The sequence below is a fragment of the Mesoplodon densirostris genome, chromosome 3, assembly GCF_025265405.1.
Source record: "Mesoplodon densirostris isolate mMesDen1 chromosome 3, mMesDen1 primary haplotype, whole genome shotgun sequence".
Lineage (NCBI taxonomy): Eukaryota > Metazoa > Chordata > Mammalia > Artiodactyla > Ziphiidae > Mesoplodon > Mesoplodon densirostris.
This window is the reverse complement of record NC_082663.1, coordinates 52,741,199-52,757,433: the sequence shown is the minus strand read 5'-3', so window position 1 is coordinate 52,757,433 and position 16,235 is coordinate 52,741,199. Positions and strand designations below refer to the sequence as shown.

At 34.5% G+C, this 16,235-nt stretch overlaps 1 protein-coding gene across 1 annotated transcript in view; it reads left to right on the top strand.

Annotated features, from left to right (window-relative positions):
• The window catches only part of SREK1IP1 (SREK1 interacting protein 1), a 52,261-nt gene extending 38,247 nt beyond the window's left edge, over positions 1–14,014 (top strand). The window contains exons 4-5 of the mRNA XM_060092937.1: positions 11,280–11,352; positions 13,715–14,014. Coding sequence (XP_059948920.1) covers positions 11,280–11,352; positions 13,715–13,904 — 263 coding nt within the window. The 3' untranslated portion in view covers positions 13,905–14,014. The remainder of the gene's footprint in view (positions 1–11,279; positions 11,353–13,714) is intronic.
• Positions 14,015–16,235: the final 2,221 nt, after the last annotated feature.

The window sequence follows — 16,235 nt, the reverse complement described above, 5'->3', positions numbered from 1 at the left end:
AGTAGCCCCCACTTGCTGCAACCAGAGAAAGCCCACGCACAGCAACAAAGAGCCAACTCAGTCAAAAATTTTTTTAAAAATTTTAAATTAAAAAAAAAACAGATAAAGACATTACAAGGAAAGCAGAGACTCAGAGAATTTTAAGCAATTCTAAGCAATTTTAAAAATGTTAGTAAGTCAAATCCAACAATACATAAAAAGGATAATATATTATGACCAAGTGGAATTTATTGCAGGAATACAATATTTGTTTTACATTCAAAAGTCATTGTAATTTGCTATTTTTAACAGACCAAAGAAGAAAATCTGTAGTATTTTAAGAAAACCAATATTTTAAGAAAAATTATTTGAGGAAGTCCATCTTCCATTTTTTATAAAAATTTTCAGCACACTAGGAAAAGAAGGAAACTTCATCAGCCTGATAAAGGATGTCCATAAAAAACAGAAAGATTACACTATACTTAATGATAAAAGACTGAATGTTTCCATAACATAAGGAACAAATCAAAGATGTCCATTCCTACCACTTATTTTCAGCATTGTAGTGGGGATTCTAGTCATGTAATAAGGCAAAAAAAAGAAATTAAAGTCATCCAGATTAGAAGAGGAAGAGTAAAAACTGTCTTTATTTGCAGATGACTTGGTCATCTATGTAGAAAGCCTAGAAGAAAAGTTCTAGAACTAATAACTACTTTTAGCCAAGTTGTAGGATGCAAGATCAATCAATGGGCAAAAAATCAATGTATTTCTGTATGCTGGCAGTGAACAATCAGAAATTGAAATTTTAAAAATACCTATTATAATAGCATTAAAAGTATGAAATACTTAGGGATAAATCTGACAAAAGATGTGCAAGACTGAAACATACAAAACACTGATGAGGGATATTAAAGAAATGAATAAATCAAAAGATATACCATATTTATGGACTAGAAGATTCAATCTTTTTAAAAGTTAGTTCTCACTCTTTGACATAAATTGTAGCAGTATCCTTCTGGATCTGCCTCCTAAAGTAATGAAAATGAAAACAAACATAAACAAGTGGGACCTAACTAAACTTAAAGGCTTTTGCACAGCAAAGGAAACCATAAATAAAATGACAGTCAACCCACAGAATGGGAGAAAATATTTGCAAATGAAGCGGCTAACAAAGGATTACTCTCCAAAATATACTAACAGCTCATGTAGCTCAATATCAAAAAAAACAACCCAGTCAAAAAATGGTCAGAAGATCTAAATAGACATTTCTCCAAAGAAGTCATATAGGTGGCCAACAGGCACATGAAAATATGCTCAACATCACTAATTTTTAGAGAAATGCAAATCAAAACTACAATGAGATATCACCTCACACTAGTCAGAATGGCCATCATCAAAAAGTCTACAAACAATAAATGCTGGAGAGGGTGTGGAGAAAAGGGAACGCTCCTACACTGTTGGTGGGAATGTAAATTGGTACAGCCACTATGGAGAATAGTATGGAGGTTCCTTAAAAAACTAAAACTAGAGCTGCCACATGATCCAGCAGTCCCACTCCTGGGTATATATCCAGAAAAAAACATAATTTGAAAAGATACATGCACCCCAGTGTTCACTGCAGCACTATTTGCAATAGCCGAGACATGGAAACAGCCTAAATGTCCATTGACAGCAGAATGGATAAAGAAGATGTGGTACATATATACAATGGAATGTTACTCTGCCATAAAAAAGAATGAAATAATGCCATTTGCAGCAACATGGATGGACCTAGAGATTATCATACTAAGTGAAATAAGTTAGACAAAGACATATATCACTTATATGTGGAATCTAAAAAGATGATACAGGTGAACTTATTTACAAAACAGAAACAGACTCACAGACTTGGAAAACATACTTATGGTTACCAAAGGGGAAAGGTGGGTGGGAGATAAATTAGGAGTTTGGGACTAACATATACACACGACTATATATTAAAATAAATAATCACAAGGACCTACTGTATAGCACAGGAAACTCTACTCAGTATTCTGTAATAACCTATATGGGAAAAGAATCTGAAAAAGAATGGCTATATGTATATGTATAACTGAATCACTTTGCTGTACACCTGAAACTAACGCAACTTTGTAAATCAATATAAAATAAAAATTAAATTTAAAAAATAAATTAATTAAAATGTCAGTTCTCTCCAACTTGATTTATAGATTCAAACTAATCACAATCAAATTCAAGCAGGCTGTTTTAGACACTGACAAGTCAATTCTAAAGTTCTTGTGGAAATGTAAAGAACCTAGAATAGCCAAAATACTTTGAAAAAGAACTAAAGTTGGTAAGATTAACACAGCCTACTTTCAAACTTTCTGTAAAGCTACAAGTAATCCCAACAATGTGGTATTGATGTAAAAGTTGATTAGTATAAGTGAATAGCAACATACATATATGGCCAATTCATTTTTTTAACTGTTTATTTTGAGATAATTGTAGATTCATATGCAGCTGTAAGAAATAATACAGAGAATTCCTTGTACCCTTTACCCATTTCCCTCATCTTCCAAAATTGTATTACAGTATCACAGCCAGGACATTGACTTTGATACAATCAATGTACACAATATTTCTAACACTACAAGGATCACTCATATTGCCCTTCTATAGCCATACCTTTCCTCTTGTCCTTACTTAATCTCTGGCAACCAAAATTTTGCTATTTCTCTAATACTGTAATTTCAAAAATGTTTTATAAATGAAACCATACTTTTCCAGATTGGATTTTTTTCAGTAGCTATAATTCTCTGGAGATTCACTCAGGTTGCTATATTTATAACTAGTTTGTTCCTTTTTATTGTTGAATAGTAGTCTATGATATGGATACCACAGTTTAAGCATTCACCCATTTAAGGACATCTGAGTTGTTTCCAGTTTGGGGCTATTACAAATAAAGCTGCTATCAACAGGATTCGGGTAAACATAAATCTTTATTTCTATGAGATAATTATCCAAGAGTACAATTGCTGAGTTTTATGGTAGTTGCATGTTTAGTTGCTTAATAAACTGCCAAACTGTTTTCCAGAGTGGCTATACTATTTTACATCCCTACCAAAACATGTATGAGTGACCCCATTTCTCTGCATCCTCACCAGCATTTGATTTTGTCACTTTATAAAAATCTTAGCTTTTTGATGATGTACAATTACATCTCAATGTAGTTTTAATTTATATTTCCCCAATGGCTAATAATGTTAAACATTATTTCATAGTGTTGAATGTTGAGTTCTTTACATATTCTAGATACTAGTCCTTTTTTAGATGCCTGGTTTGCAAATATTTATCCCAATATGTGGCTTTTCTTTTCATCCTCTTAATAGGTGTTTCACAGAACAATAGTTTTTAATTTTGATAAAGTCCAATTTATTAATTTTTCCTCTTATAGATTATGCTTTGGTTTCAAGTGTAACTCTTTGCCTGTCTCTTGGTCTCCTTTACTTTTTTCTAAAGTTTTTATAGTTTTATATTTTACATTAGGTCCATCATCCATTTGATTTGATTATTGTATAAAATGTGAAACTTAGAGCACTTAGTATTTTGCTTAAGAATGACCAGTTGTTCCAGCACTGTTTATTGAAAGGCTATCTTTCTTCCACTGAATTGCTTTTGTGCTCTTGCCAAAAATAAGTTGGACCTATTCGTGTGGGTTTGTTTCTTGGCTGTCTATAATGTTCCATTGATCTATGTATCTATCCCGCCACCCAGTCTTGATTAATGTAGCTATAAGTCTCAAAGTTGGAGGGACTGATTTTTTCTACTTTATTCTTCTTTTTCAAAATTGTTTCAACTATTCTAGTTTCTTTTCCCTTCCATATAAATTTTAGAATAATGTTTATGTCTACAAAGAATCTTTCTGGGATTTTGATAGGCATTGCCTTAAACATGTTTATCAATTTAGGGATAATTGACACCTTTACTGTGTTGAGTATTCCAACCCATGAATGCAATATGTCTCTCTGTTTATTTAAATCTTTGATTTCTTTTCTCAGCATTGTGTAGTTTTAGGATTATACCTATAAATTTTTTTTGAAAAATTATAAATTTTTTTTTATTTCGTTGCCTGCATGTTCATTACAAGTATATAGAAATACAAATGACTTTATCTTTTATCTTTGCTAAACTCACTGATTAGTTCTAGGAGTTTTTGGTAGATTCTTTGGAATTTTCTATGTAAACCATCATGTCATCTGCAAATAGGAACAGTTTTATTTCTTCCATTTTGATCTGTAAGCGTTTTGTTTTCCTTTCTTGATTTATTGCTATGGCTAGAACTTATAGCACTATGTTGAAAAAGAGCAGTGAGAAGTGAATTCTTACCTGGATTCCAGTTCTAGGGGACAAAACCATACAGACCTTAATGGTTAGCTGTAAGATTTTTTCGTAGCTGCTCTTTATCAAGTTGGGGAAGTTTCCCTCTATTCCTATTTTTAAAGAGTTTTTATCATGAATGGGTGTCAGATTTTGCCAAATGCATCTTCTGCATCAGTTGATATGATCCTACAATTTTTCTTGTTTAGCCTCTTAATACAGTGGATTACATTAATTGATTTTTGAATATTCAACCAGCCTTGCATCCCTTGAATAAATCACACTTGGTCACAATGTATGAATTTTTTTTATTTTTATTTTTTTTAAATTTTTTTATTTTTTGCGGTATGCGGACCTCTCACTGTTGTGGCCTCTCCCATTGTGGAGCACAGGCTCCGGACGTGCAGGCTCAGCGGCCATGGCTCACAGGCCTAGCCTCTCCGCGGCATGTGGGATCTTCCCGAACCAGGGCACGAACCCGCATCCCCTGCATCGGCCGGCGGACTCTCAACCACTGAGCCACCAGGGAAACCCTTTTTTTAAATATTAAATGCTGAATTCTGTTTGCTAATATTCTGTTAATGATTATTTGCATCTATGTTCATGAGAGATGTTAGTCTGTGGTTTTCTAATTTTGTACTATTTTAGTCTGATTTTGGTATCAGAGTAACATTAGCATCATATAATATTGAGAAGAGTTTCCTTCTCTTCTATTTATTGGATAAGATTATATAAAATTTGTCTTAATTCTTCTTTAAATGCTTAGTAGAAATTTTCAGTGTAATCATCTGGGCCTGGAGATTTGCTTTTCAGGAGCTTTTAAATTACAGATTCAATTGTCTTAATAGTTATAAGGTTATTGAAATTATTTACATCATATTAGATGAGTTGTGGCAATTTGTGTTTTTTGAGAAAGGGGTCCATATTGTCTAAGTTGTTAAATTTATGCTTGTAGGGTTGCTCATAGTATTCACTTACCCTTTTGATTTCTGCAGGGTCTGTAGTGATATCCCCATTTTATTGCTGATATTAGTAACTTGTGTCTTCTCTTTCTTCTTTCACAGTCTTATTAGAGATCTATGGTGTTTTATTGATCCAGTTCTTTGTTTAATTTTTTCTTCTGTTTTCAATTTCATTAATTCTTGTTCTTATCTTTTTCCTTATACTTGTTTGGGTTTATTTAGCTCCCCCCACCCAGGTTCTTGAGGTAGAAGTTTATATTATTAATTTAAGACTTTACCTCTTTTTAAAAATTTTTTTATTAGTTTCTGCTTTATAACAAAGTGAATCAGTTATACATATACATATATCCCTATATCTATTCCCTCTTTCATCTCCCTCGCTCCCACCCTCCCTATCCCACCCCTCTAGGTGGTCACAAAACACCGAGCTAATCTCCCTGTGCTATTCAGCTGCTTCCCACTAGCTATCTATTTTACATTTGGTAGTGTATATATGTCCATGCCTCTCTCTCACTTTGTCCCAGCTTACCCTTCCTCCTCCCCATATCCTCAAGTCCATTCTCTAGTAGGTCTGTGTCTTTATTCCCGTCTTGCCCCTATGTTCTTCATGACCATTTTTCTTTTTTTTAGATTCCATATCTATATGTTAGCATACAGTATTTGTTTTTCTCTTTCTGACTTACTTCACTCTGTATGACAGACTCTAGGTCCATCCACCTCACTACAAATAACTCAATTTTGTTTCTTTTTATGGCTGAGTAATATTCCATTGTATATATGTGCCACATCTTCTTTATCCATTAATTCGATGATGGACACTTAGGTTGCTTCCATGTCCTGGCTATTGTAAATAGAGCTGCAATGAACATTGTGGTACATTACTCTTTTTGAATTATGGTTTTCTCAGGGTATATGCCCAGTAGTGGGATTGCTGGCTTGTATGGTAATTCTATTTTTTAGTTTTTTAAGGAACCTCCATACTGTTCTCCATAGTGGCTGTACCAATTTACATTCCTACCAACAGTGCAAGAGGGTTTCCTTTTCTCCACACCCTCTCCAGCATTTATTGTTTGTAGATTTTTTGATGGCCATTCTGACTGGTGTGAGATGATATCTTATTGTAGTTTTGATTTGCATTTCTCTAATGATTAATGATGTTGAGCATTCTTTCATGTGTTTGTTGACAATCTGTATGTCTTCTTTGGAGAAATGTCTATTTAGGTCTTCTGCCCATTTTTGCATTGGGTTGTTTGGTTTTTTGATACTGAGCTGCATGAGCTGCTTGTAAATTTTGGAGATTAATCCTTTGTCAGTTGCTTCATTTGAAAATATTTTCTCCCATTCTGAGGGTTGTCTTTTCATCTTGTTTATGGTTTCCTTTGCTGTGCAAAAGCTTTGAAGTTTCATTAGGTCCCATTTGTTTATTTTTGTTTTTATTTCCATTTCTCTAGGTGTGTCAAAAAGGATCTTGCTGTGATTTATGTCATGGAGGATTCTGCCTATGTTTTCCTCTAAGAGTTTAATAGTGTCTGGCCTTACATTTAGGACTTTAATCCACTTTAAGTTTATTTTTGTGTATGGTGTTAGGGAGTGTTCTAACTGCATTCTTTTACATGTCCCTGTCCAGTTTTCCCAGCACCACTTACTGAAGAGACTGTCTTTTCTCCACTGTATATTCTTGCCTCCTTTATCAAAGATAAGGTGACCATATGTGCGTGGGTTTATCTCTGGGCTTTCTATCCTGTTCCATTGATCTATCTTTCTGTTTTTGTGCCAGTACCATACGGTCTTGATTACTGTAGCTTTGTAGTATAATCTGAAGTCAGGGAGCCTGATTCCTCCAGCTCTGTTTTTCTTTCTCAAGATTGCTTTGGCTATTCAGAGTCTTTTGTGTTTGCATACAAATTGTGAGATTTTTTGTTCTAGTTCTGTGAAAAATGCCAGTGGTAGTTTGATAGGGATTGCATTGATTCTGTAGATTGCTTTGGGTAGTATAGTCATTTTCATGATGTTGATTCTTCCAATCCAAGAACATGGTATATCTCTTCATCTATTTGTATTATCTTTAATTTCTTTCATCAGTGTCTTATAATTTTCTGCATACAGGTCTTTTGTCTCCTTAGGTAGGTTTACTCCTAGATATTTTATTCTTTTTGTTGCAATGGTAAATGGGAGTGTTTGCTTGATTTCACTTTCAGATTTTTCATCATTAGTGTATAGGAATGCAAGAGATTGCTGTGCATTAATTTTGTATCCTGCTACTTTACCAGATTCATTGATTAGCTCTAGTAGTTTTCTGGTAACACCTTTAGGATTCTCTATGTATAGGATCGTGTCATGTGCAAACAGTGACAGCTTTACTTCTTCTTTTCCAACTTGGATTCCTTTTATTTCTTTGTCTTCCCTGATTGCTGTGGCTAAAACTTCCAAAACTATGTTGAATGATAGTGGTGAGAGTGGGCAACCTTGTCTTGTTCCTGATCTTAGTGGAAATGGTTTCAGTTTTTCACCATTGAGGATGATTTTGGCTGTGGGTTTGTCATATATGGCCTTTATTATGTTGAGGTAAGTTCCCTCTATGCCTACTTTCTGGAGAGATTTTATCATAAATGGGTGTTGAATTTTGTCGAAAGCTTTCTCTGCATCTATTGAGATGATTATATGGTTTTTCTCCTTCAATTTGTTAATATGGTGTATCACATTATTTGCGTATATTGAAGAATCCTTGCATCCCTGGGGTAAACCCCACTTAATCATGGTGTATGATCCTTTTAATGTGCTGTTGGATTCTGTTTCCTAGTATTTTGTCCAGGATTTTTGCATCTCTGTCCACCAGTGTTATTGGCCTATAGTTTTCTTTCTTTGTGACATCTTTGGTTTTGTTATCAAGGTGATGGTGGCCTTGTAGCATGAGTTTGGGAGTATTCCTCCCTCTGCTATATTTTTTAAGAGTTTGAGAAGGATGGGTGTTAGCTGTTCTCTAAATGTTTGATAGAATTCGCCTGTGAAGCCATCTGTCTTTTCATTTTTGTAGAATATTTTCACTGGGTAGAGGATTCCAGGATTCCACTTCTTTCTAGCTTCCATCTTTTCTGATAAGAAATCTGCTTTCATTCTAATTGTTTTGCTTCTATAAGTAACATATCATTTTTCTCTGACTGCTTTCAATATTTTTTCTTTGTCATTAGTTTTCATAAGCTTAATTATGATGTGTCTTGATATGAATTTCTTTGAGTTTATTTTGAATTTGTAGGTTTATGTCTCTTACCAAATTCAGGAAGTTTTCAGCAATTATTTCGTCAAGCACCTTTTTTTTAAGCCTTCTTTATCCTTGCTTTGCAGGATTCTAATGACATAAATATTAGCTCTTTTGCTGTTATCCCACAGGTTTCTGAAGCTCTTCTTTTTAAGTCTTTTTTCTCTCCATCATTCAGATAGGTTGATTTATATTGTTTTGTCTTCCTGTTCAGTGATTATTTCCTCTGTGTTTCCATTCTGCTCTTGAGCCCTTCCACTGAGTTTTTTATTTCAGTTTATTGTATTTTTAATTCTAAAATTTCTATTTGTTTCTTCTTGGATTTTTTAAAAATTAATTTATTTGTTTTTATTTTTGGCTGTGTTTGGTCTTTGTTGCTGTGTGCGGGCTTTCTCTAGCTGCAACGAGCAGGGGCTACTCTTTGTTGCAGTGCACAGGCTTCTCATTGTTGTGGCTTCTCTTGTTGTGGAGCATGGGCTCTAGGCGTGTGGGCTTCAGCAGTTGTGACACGTGGGCTCTAGAGCACAGGCTTAGTATTTGTGGCACACGGGATTAGTTGCTTAGCAGCATGTGGGATCTTCCCGGACCAGGGATCAAACCCGTGTCCTCTGCATTGACAGGCAGATTCTTAACCACTGAGCCACCAGGGAAGCCCTCTTTGGATAATTTATTTCTTTGGTTATTTCTATTTTTTCATTTGTTTCAAGCATGTTCATAGTTGACCATTGAAGCATTTTTATGATGGCTGCATTGAAATCTTTTTCAGATAATTCTAATATTTCTGTCATTGTGGTGTTGTCATTTATTGTTTAATTTTGTATTCAATTAGAGGTCTTTCTGGTTCTTGATTTGATGATTTCTTTTCAGTTGAAATTTGGACATATATAAAACTCTGGCTTTTCTTTAAACCTTTTGTTTTATGTGATTTTCTCTGGTACCACTCCAGAAGGAAAATTGAGGATGCCAACTTGATCCTGCCAGATGAAAATAAAAGTTCAGTTTCACCACTCAGCCTCCACCAAAACCTAAGGTGGACATGGCTTCTTATTAGTGCTGGGTGAAGGTTGGAATTTCAGCTCCCTGTGTGGTGCCCCCTGACACCATGTTGAGGGTAGTCTTGTTACCACAGGGTGACAGTGAAAGCACTGACTTTCATTAGGTCTCTTCTGACAATACTTAAGCGTGGAGGGGAGGAGTGCCTCGTTACTGCTGGGTGGGGTTGGAAATCCATGCTCCTTGGTTCACTGTTAATGGAGGTCTTATTACTGGTCAGTGGGGATGAAAGTTTGGCTCACCACTTAGACTTCTCAGGAAGGGGGATTGAGATATCTCTTCACAGACTCACGGGGGGAAGTCTATGTTCTTCACTCAGCCTTTGGTAACATGGGTGGGGGTGGTGCCCCATTTTTTTCTGTGGTGTTTGGCTGGAAATGGCAGTTATTATCTAAAAGTTTCCTGTCACTAGGCTGTCCCTTTCTTGGTCCTTTGGCTAGAGAGAGCAGGCTATTGTTGGGGTATTTTTGTCTGCACCTGTTGACATTGCCAGGTTGCCGGCTTCTTCAGCTGTAAGTCTGGGCTGTATAAAGCAAAAAGAAATTTCAGGGAACTCAGCAGTGTGTCGTTTTCTGTATTTCAAGATCCCTAGCTAGTGTCTGTCTTTCCACCTTTTACAGTCTTCTTATGCTTGTTTTTGTAATGTCTGGGGTTTGTAGTTATATTAATGGGAGGAATAGGAAAAGTACATCTACTTCATCTTCCTAGAAGCAGAAGTTCAATTGATTTTTGACAGAGGTGAAAAGACAGTTTTGTATAGAAAGAATAGTCTTTTCAGCAAATGGTGTTAGCATAAAAGAATGTCAAAAAAAAGTGTTAAGTGAAAGAAATAAGTTGGAAAATATTATATATTATATGCCACAATCCATTTTTCAAATGAAATAAAAACTTGGGACTTACATGTAATTATGTTTGTATAAGTGAATGTTTGTGTGTATTTGGTTATGTATAGAGAAAGCCTAGAAGAATACACACCAAATTGTGTACTTAATAAACAAGATAGAGAATAGTATGTATTCTCTCCTTCCAAGATACCAACGACATAAATATTAAATGTGGTTATTGTCCCATGACCTTAGGATTTCATGATCCTAATTTTGCTTGAAAAAGAAGATTTTTAAAATTATACATGATTGTATTGTTTCGTTTCTTAAAGCCTGGAATAGTACCCACCAAACTGTCGATATTGATTTGCTTTAGGAATTAGAAATGAAATATTTGAATTTTTTACTTAATGTACTTAGTAGATTTGAAATCTGTATTAAAAGCATATAGTGGGCTTCCCTGGTGGCACAGTGGTTGAGAGTCTGCCTGCCGATGCAGGGGACACGGGTTTGTGCCCTGGTCTGGGAAGATCCCACATGCTGTGGAGCGGCTGGGCCCGTGAGCCATGGCCGCTGAGCCTGCGTGTCCAGAGCCTGTGCTCCACAATGGGAGAGGCCACAATAGTGAGAGGCCTGCGTACCGGAAAAAAAAAAAAAAAAAAGCATATAGTACTTTTATAATGTTTTTAATGAGTAAAAATAATCAAGAAAGGGGACATTGTTACAAAAAAAGTGCAGTATCCTAACAGTGAAATTCACCAACCAACAACCAAAATCAAAAAATGTATACATACCATATTAGTATATAAACTGATGGTGACCTGATTCTTTCCCCTCAACACACAGGAATAAATGAAGAAGAGGAGAAGAAAAAAGCAAAAAGCAAAGAGAAAATCAAGTTGAAAAAAAAAAGGAAAAGGTATTTTTTTAACTTTTTTTTTTAAAAAAGCAGGACTGTGGATCTAGATGGATTATAAAATTTTATTTTTCATGTTATAGCCCAGTTAATTTAATATTATCTTAAGAGTGTTCAGTTGTTTCAGTAAAATAACAAAATCCTTCATGTCAGGAATCAAAAATAAAGTCAGCACTCAGCCACCTTAAATTTTCTTTTTTGGAGCAAATCAAGGTATAAATAAATAACAGCCCCACCCACTTCTTTTATGTATTCTATTTGTATTCTAGAATTTTTAAGTTTTAGAACATCAGTTAAGTTTTTAATTGGGCGTATGTCTAAATTCTTCACATATATGTTTTGTCCTCATATGTATGAAGTTGGAGCTTAAATATTTGTATTCTCAAAATATCATTGCCATGGTTAAGAAATTAATTTATTAATAGGATTTATATACTCGTTTGTCATGCTAAATACCTTCAGATCTTTCAGAATTCACATCAGCCACCTATGAATTTTTACTATCAACTCTTTTAACAACAACTGGTTAAAGAAATTGATCAAAAGACTTAAGAGGCAACTTCTTCCTTGGTTCATGAGTGAGCTTTCATTTACACTAGAATAAACATGTACATATAGACACTTTTTAGGGCATTTAGCAGGTAGTAATATCTAGCTTGGACCTTAGTTCTCTCACAGTAGGTTCTGCACATCAGGTGTTGTCACTTTGTAGTTTTTATAGAGCATGTAATATATACATTCTAACACCCTCAGCTACTTTATAAATTGGAAAAGTTAACTCACTTTCAGGTGTTGGGAGTTAATAATGTTTAAGAACTAACACAGGAAGGTAGAACTCAGTGTATCGTGTAGTCTGATGAGTGTATTGTTTAATCATTTGCATTAGCACAGCATATGGATCGCTTACAGGAGAAGTGAGATTTTCTGTTTTCTTCCAAATTTTCACGTACTGGTTTTAGAGTAACGTATTATTTACTCAAGCCTCTCTACCTTGGGCCTCACCCACCTCAGACAGGGCCTGAAATTAAAAGAACTTTCCTAAGTACACTTAGCAAAGGTAACGCCACCTGATGTGGTTGCTCTGCCAAAGTGTAACATTCTGCCTTAAAGAGAACCCAGGTCCAGAAAGCCAAAGAAAAAAATGCAGGCAGAGAAGCAGCGCTGGTTAGAATGTAGAGGTCAAGCAGGTCTTTAAACAGGAAAGTAGGCAAGAGTTGAGAAAAAGAGTTGAAGAGAGTGCAAGAGAATACATGAGAAAATAAGCTCAGGAGATGGCCAGAGTCTGAGAAGGTGGACAAGGAAGAGGAAGGAACACAATGTTACAGAAACGGGGGAGGCTGAGAGTCCCTGATCAAGGAAGGCAGTCAAGGAATTTGCACAGTGAGTCACTCTACAGACACAACCTTGTAGTCTCATGTGTTTACTTTGCCTTCTACTGTATGTCTTTTAGGTTTTCTTAGTTTGGGTTTTAACTTCTAATGTTTAGATCACTCAGCTATCTCTGGGATGCCTTTTAGGTTTTAAATTAACTCAGTTTCTGTTTTGTCAACACATATTTGGGGTCTGGATATTGTTGCACATCTTTTTATACATCTCTTAAGAGAGCTGGGGTTTTTTTGTTCGTTTTTTGTTATTTTTCATTAGAGGAAAGAATTCTACAGTTTATTTTCCCAATTTAGTATTCGAGTAATATAAGAAAAATAAAGTATAATGATAAGTTATTCTCAATCATTTATACAGAGTATACATTTAAAAGCATTCTTTCTGTAACTAGTGAAAATTATTTCAGAATGCAAGTGTTCATCTGTATCACTCTGCATGTAAAAGAATCAAGTACTTTAACTTGAAAAATAAAATAAAACAAAAGTGCTTTTATTTTGCTAACTTTCAGCTTTCATTCATTTATACAGAGGTACAACTGTAGCCCTTTTTATATAATTGTATCCTTTGTGGCTCTTTAAAGAGAATATGTGAACAAGTTATTATATACACAAGTGAATTGTGTATATAATGAGGGTTGGTAAATGCCATTTTCTTTGCCTTATAAGAAAGATTTTGAAGGGTACACAGGATGAAAAACTGAAAATCAGAGAAAAATTATTTCATCCGTACTGAATTTAAAGCTTGTAACTAGAACTGAGCAGAACAGAGACATTTGTTTTGTTAGTTTCTCTGGCTAAGTGGCAAAAACTCTGAATACAGTATTTTAAGAGAATACAAATATATAAAGCACATTTTGTTTGAATTGCTTTATATTTATACTCCCACCTTGTTCCAAGAAGGATTTAAGGCAGTTCAAATTCCATTTAAATGTACCCATCAACCATAAATACAATTATCAGTCAACATGCATTATTACTCATAGGTCTTATTCATCCAGTTCCACTGAAGAGGACACTTCAAAACAAAAGAAACAAAAATATCAGAAGAAAGAAAAGAAAAAAGAGAAAAAGAGTAAGTCAAAAAAGGGGAAGCATCACAAAAAGGACAAAAAGAAGAGAAAAAAGGAAAAGCATTCCTCTGCCCCTAATAGTTCTGAAATCTCCAAAAAGTAACTGAGACTTTGGCCTGAACCATTAAATTAAAAAATTTGGTTTTGAAAATTATTGGACTTTCCTTGAAATTTGCTATATAATTATGCTTTGCAATAAATCAGAGCCTTTTCCATATTGACATTTTTTCATATATGGGACCATTACTGTCTGACAGTATTTTAATGTACTATGATTATAGAGTATTGAATCAGTCTTATTACTTGATAGCCATGCCCCAAGTATGGATATTTGTGCAACAAAACTCATCATTTTTGGTATTCCTCTGTGTGTGTGTCTGGCTAGTGTTATTACTTCATAAGTTGATTGTAAATGGCTTTACTACAGTCAACACAGGCAATCTACCTAGCAGTTAATGAGTGCTGCTGAATTAAGTGTCCACCTTCCAGTGTTAAAGTGAGGTAGGGGATAATGCCTTACGCTTGACACTGAAAAATTTCATAGCTTTATATCCTATGATAATGTATAAAGAGAGTGAAGTTCTTCACTGTTGTTTTTAAACCTTGGCTTTTTTTGGATGTCACAGGAGATGAAGCTGCTTTATTGGTCTTGACCAGAACGTTTTAAATGAATGGCATCAGCAGGAAGATGATAATGAAAGTATTTATAACAAAATTTCACTGTTTTCTGAGATGCAGAGTTTCTGGTACCTGCCTCTTTAGTTTTAAAACAAAATATTTCTTCCTTGCTTAAAAAGACAAGTCTAGTTCAGCCTACTTGTAGGTCTCATAGAGATGATGCTGTGTTGGGCAGGATTTTTAAGATAGACTCCTGGGTTGTTTTACAAATATGCCATATTGGCATGTCTTAAAGAGATACCTCAAACACAGAACTTTTTATTTAGGAGATTAACAGCTAAATCTTCATTAGAACTGATTTTTATTGTATTCAGTATGTAAATTTTATGATGCTTGTTTCTATGGGTAATGTGGAAATTTTTTATAAATGTGAACATATATATATATATATTTGTCTGAAATAATTTGTAGTTTTGAAGCAGGTTTCCACTGAATTTATGGTTTCATAAATGACTAGTTTGGGGTGTTTCTCTCTTTGACTTCAATCATAAACCTCAGGAGCAGTGACAAAAATTTAGGATTAAGAATTTTATTCTGTACTTTTTAAAATTTAAGAGTCAGGGAGTTACAACATGAAAGCCTTTATATAACAATGGAAATTTTTATATGAGTCAGCATTTTCAAACACATAGTTGTAGATATAAATGTTTCTACATTTTTTTAATTTCACAATGATCAATGTTATTTACTTTGCTGAATACTTGGATATCCCTTATGTCCAAAAAGTTAAATACTTATTATTGTAGCAGCATCGAAAGTCAACTAGTTATCATGGTACAGCACCAAAGATTGTAAGTACCTCACTGTGGTGCAGTTATAAATTTTCAAATTGGCAGCCTACAGACATGGCTGCAGGTGAATTCATTATGATGAAATCAGGTAAGTACACATAACCTCACAGGGTGGAAAGGTGTACTGATTCTTCCTTCACCCAGCCTCCTATCTGGCATGACCTCAGTAAGACTGGGAGAGCCTCATAACTCCTCTTAGCATATGCTTACCTTGTGCAGATTCTAGGGAAGCTACATCCACATCCCTTTTCTAACATTACAGCCATGGAAGTCCTCACACTTGTAGCTTTTCCATAACCTAACTTAGTCCTATGGCCTCCTTAAAAAGAAATCCTCTTGTTTAAATAGCTTAGTCAGTTATTTGGAGAGAAACACAGAGCTACTAGGTTTTTAAGGGTTTGTTTTGCCTTTGCTGTAGTTTATGTATTTTTGAAAACTATATCTTATGAAAATACAATCCCTTGGTTATCAGTATGAAAAAAATAAGTAAAAAAACTTTAAAAAATGATTAGAAAATGCTACATGCAAACGTATGGTCTCGTCCTATTGAGTGTGTAACGTGGTGAAAAATGATAATTGTAGTGACGCAAGAGTTGATCCAGTTATTTGTAAGTTTTACTTCTGTTAATTGTAGAGATAATAAGTTGGCTCATCAGATTTGTTATCTGAATGGTGAGACAATGAGTGGCTCAGGAGAGTTATATAAATTTCAGGCCTCATTAACAAATAGAGTTTGCAAATTAAAAGATTTTAATGTTCAGTAATTTTTTTCCCCAGGAAAAACTCTTGGAATTATTCTTGAGTAAATTTCCCATAGTCTGAGAATAGTTTATGAAAAATCTCATCTGAATAAAATTCATTTATTTTTACTAAAGTAATTTTCTTCTGAAGTGATCTTGTTATTATTATTGGGTTTGGATGCAAATCTCACTAATATATTGTAGGAGAGAATTAGTGACATTTCC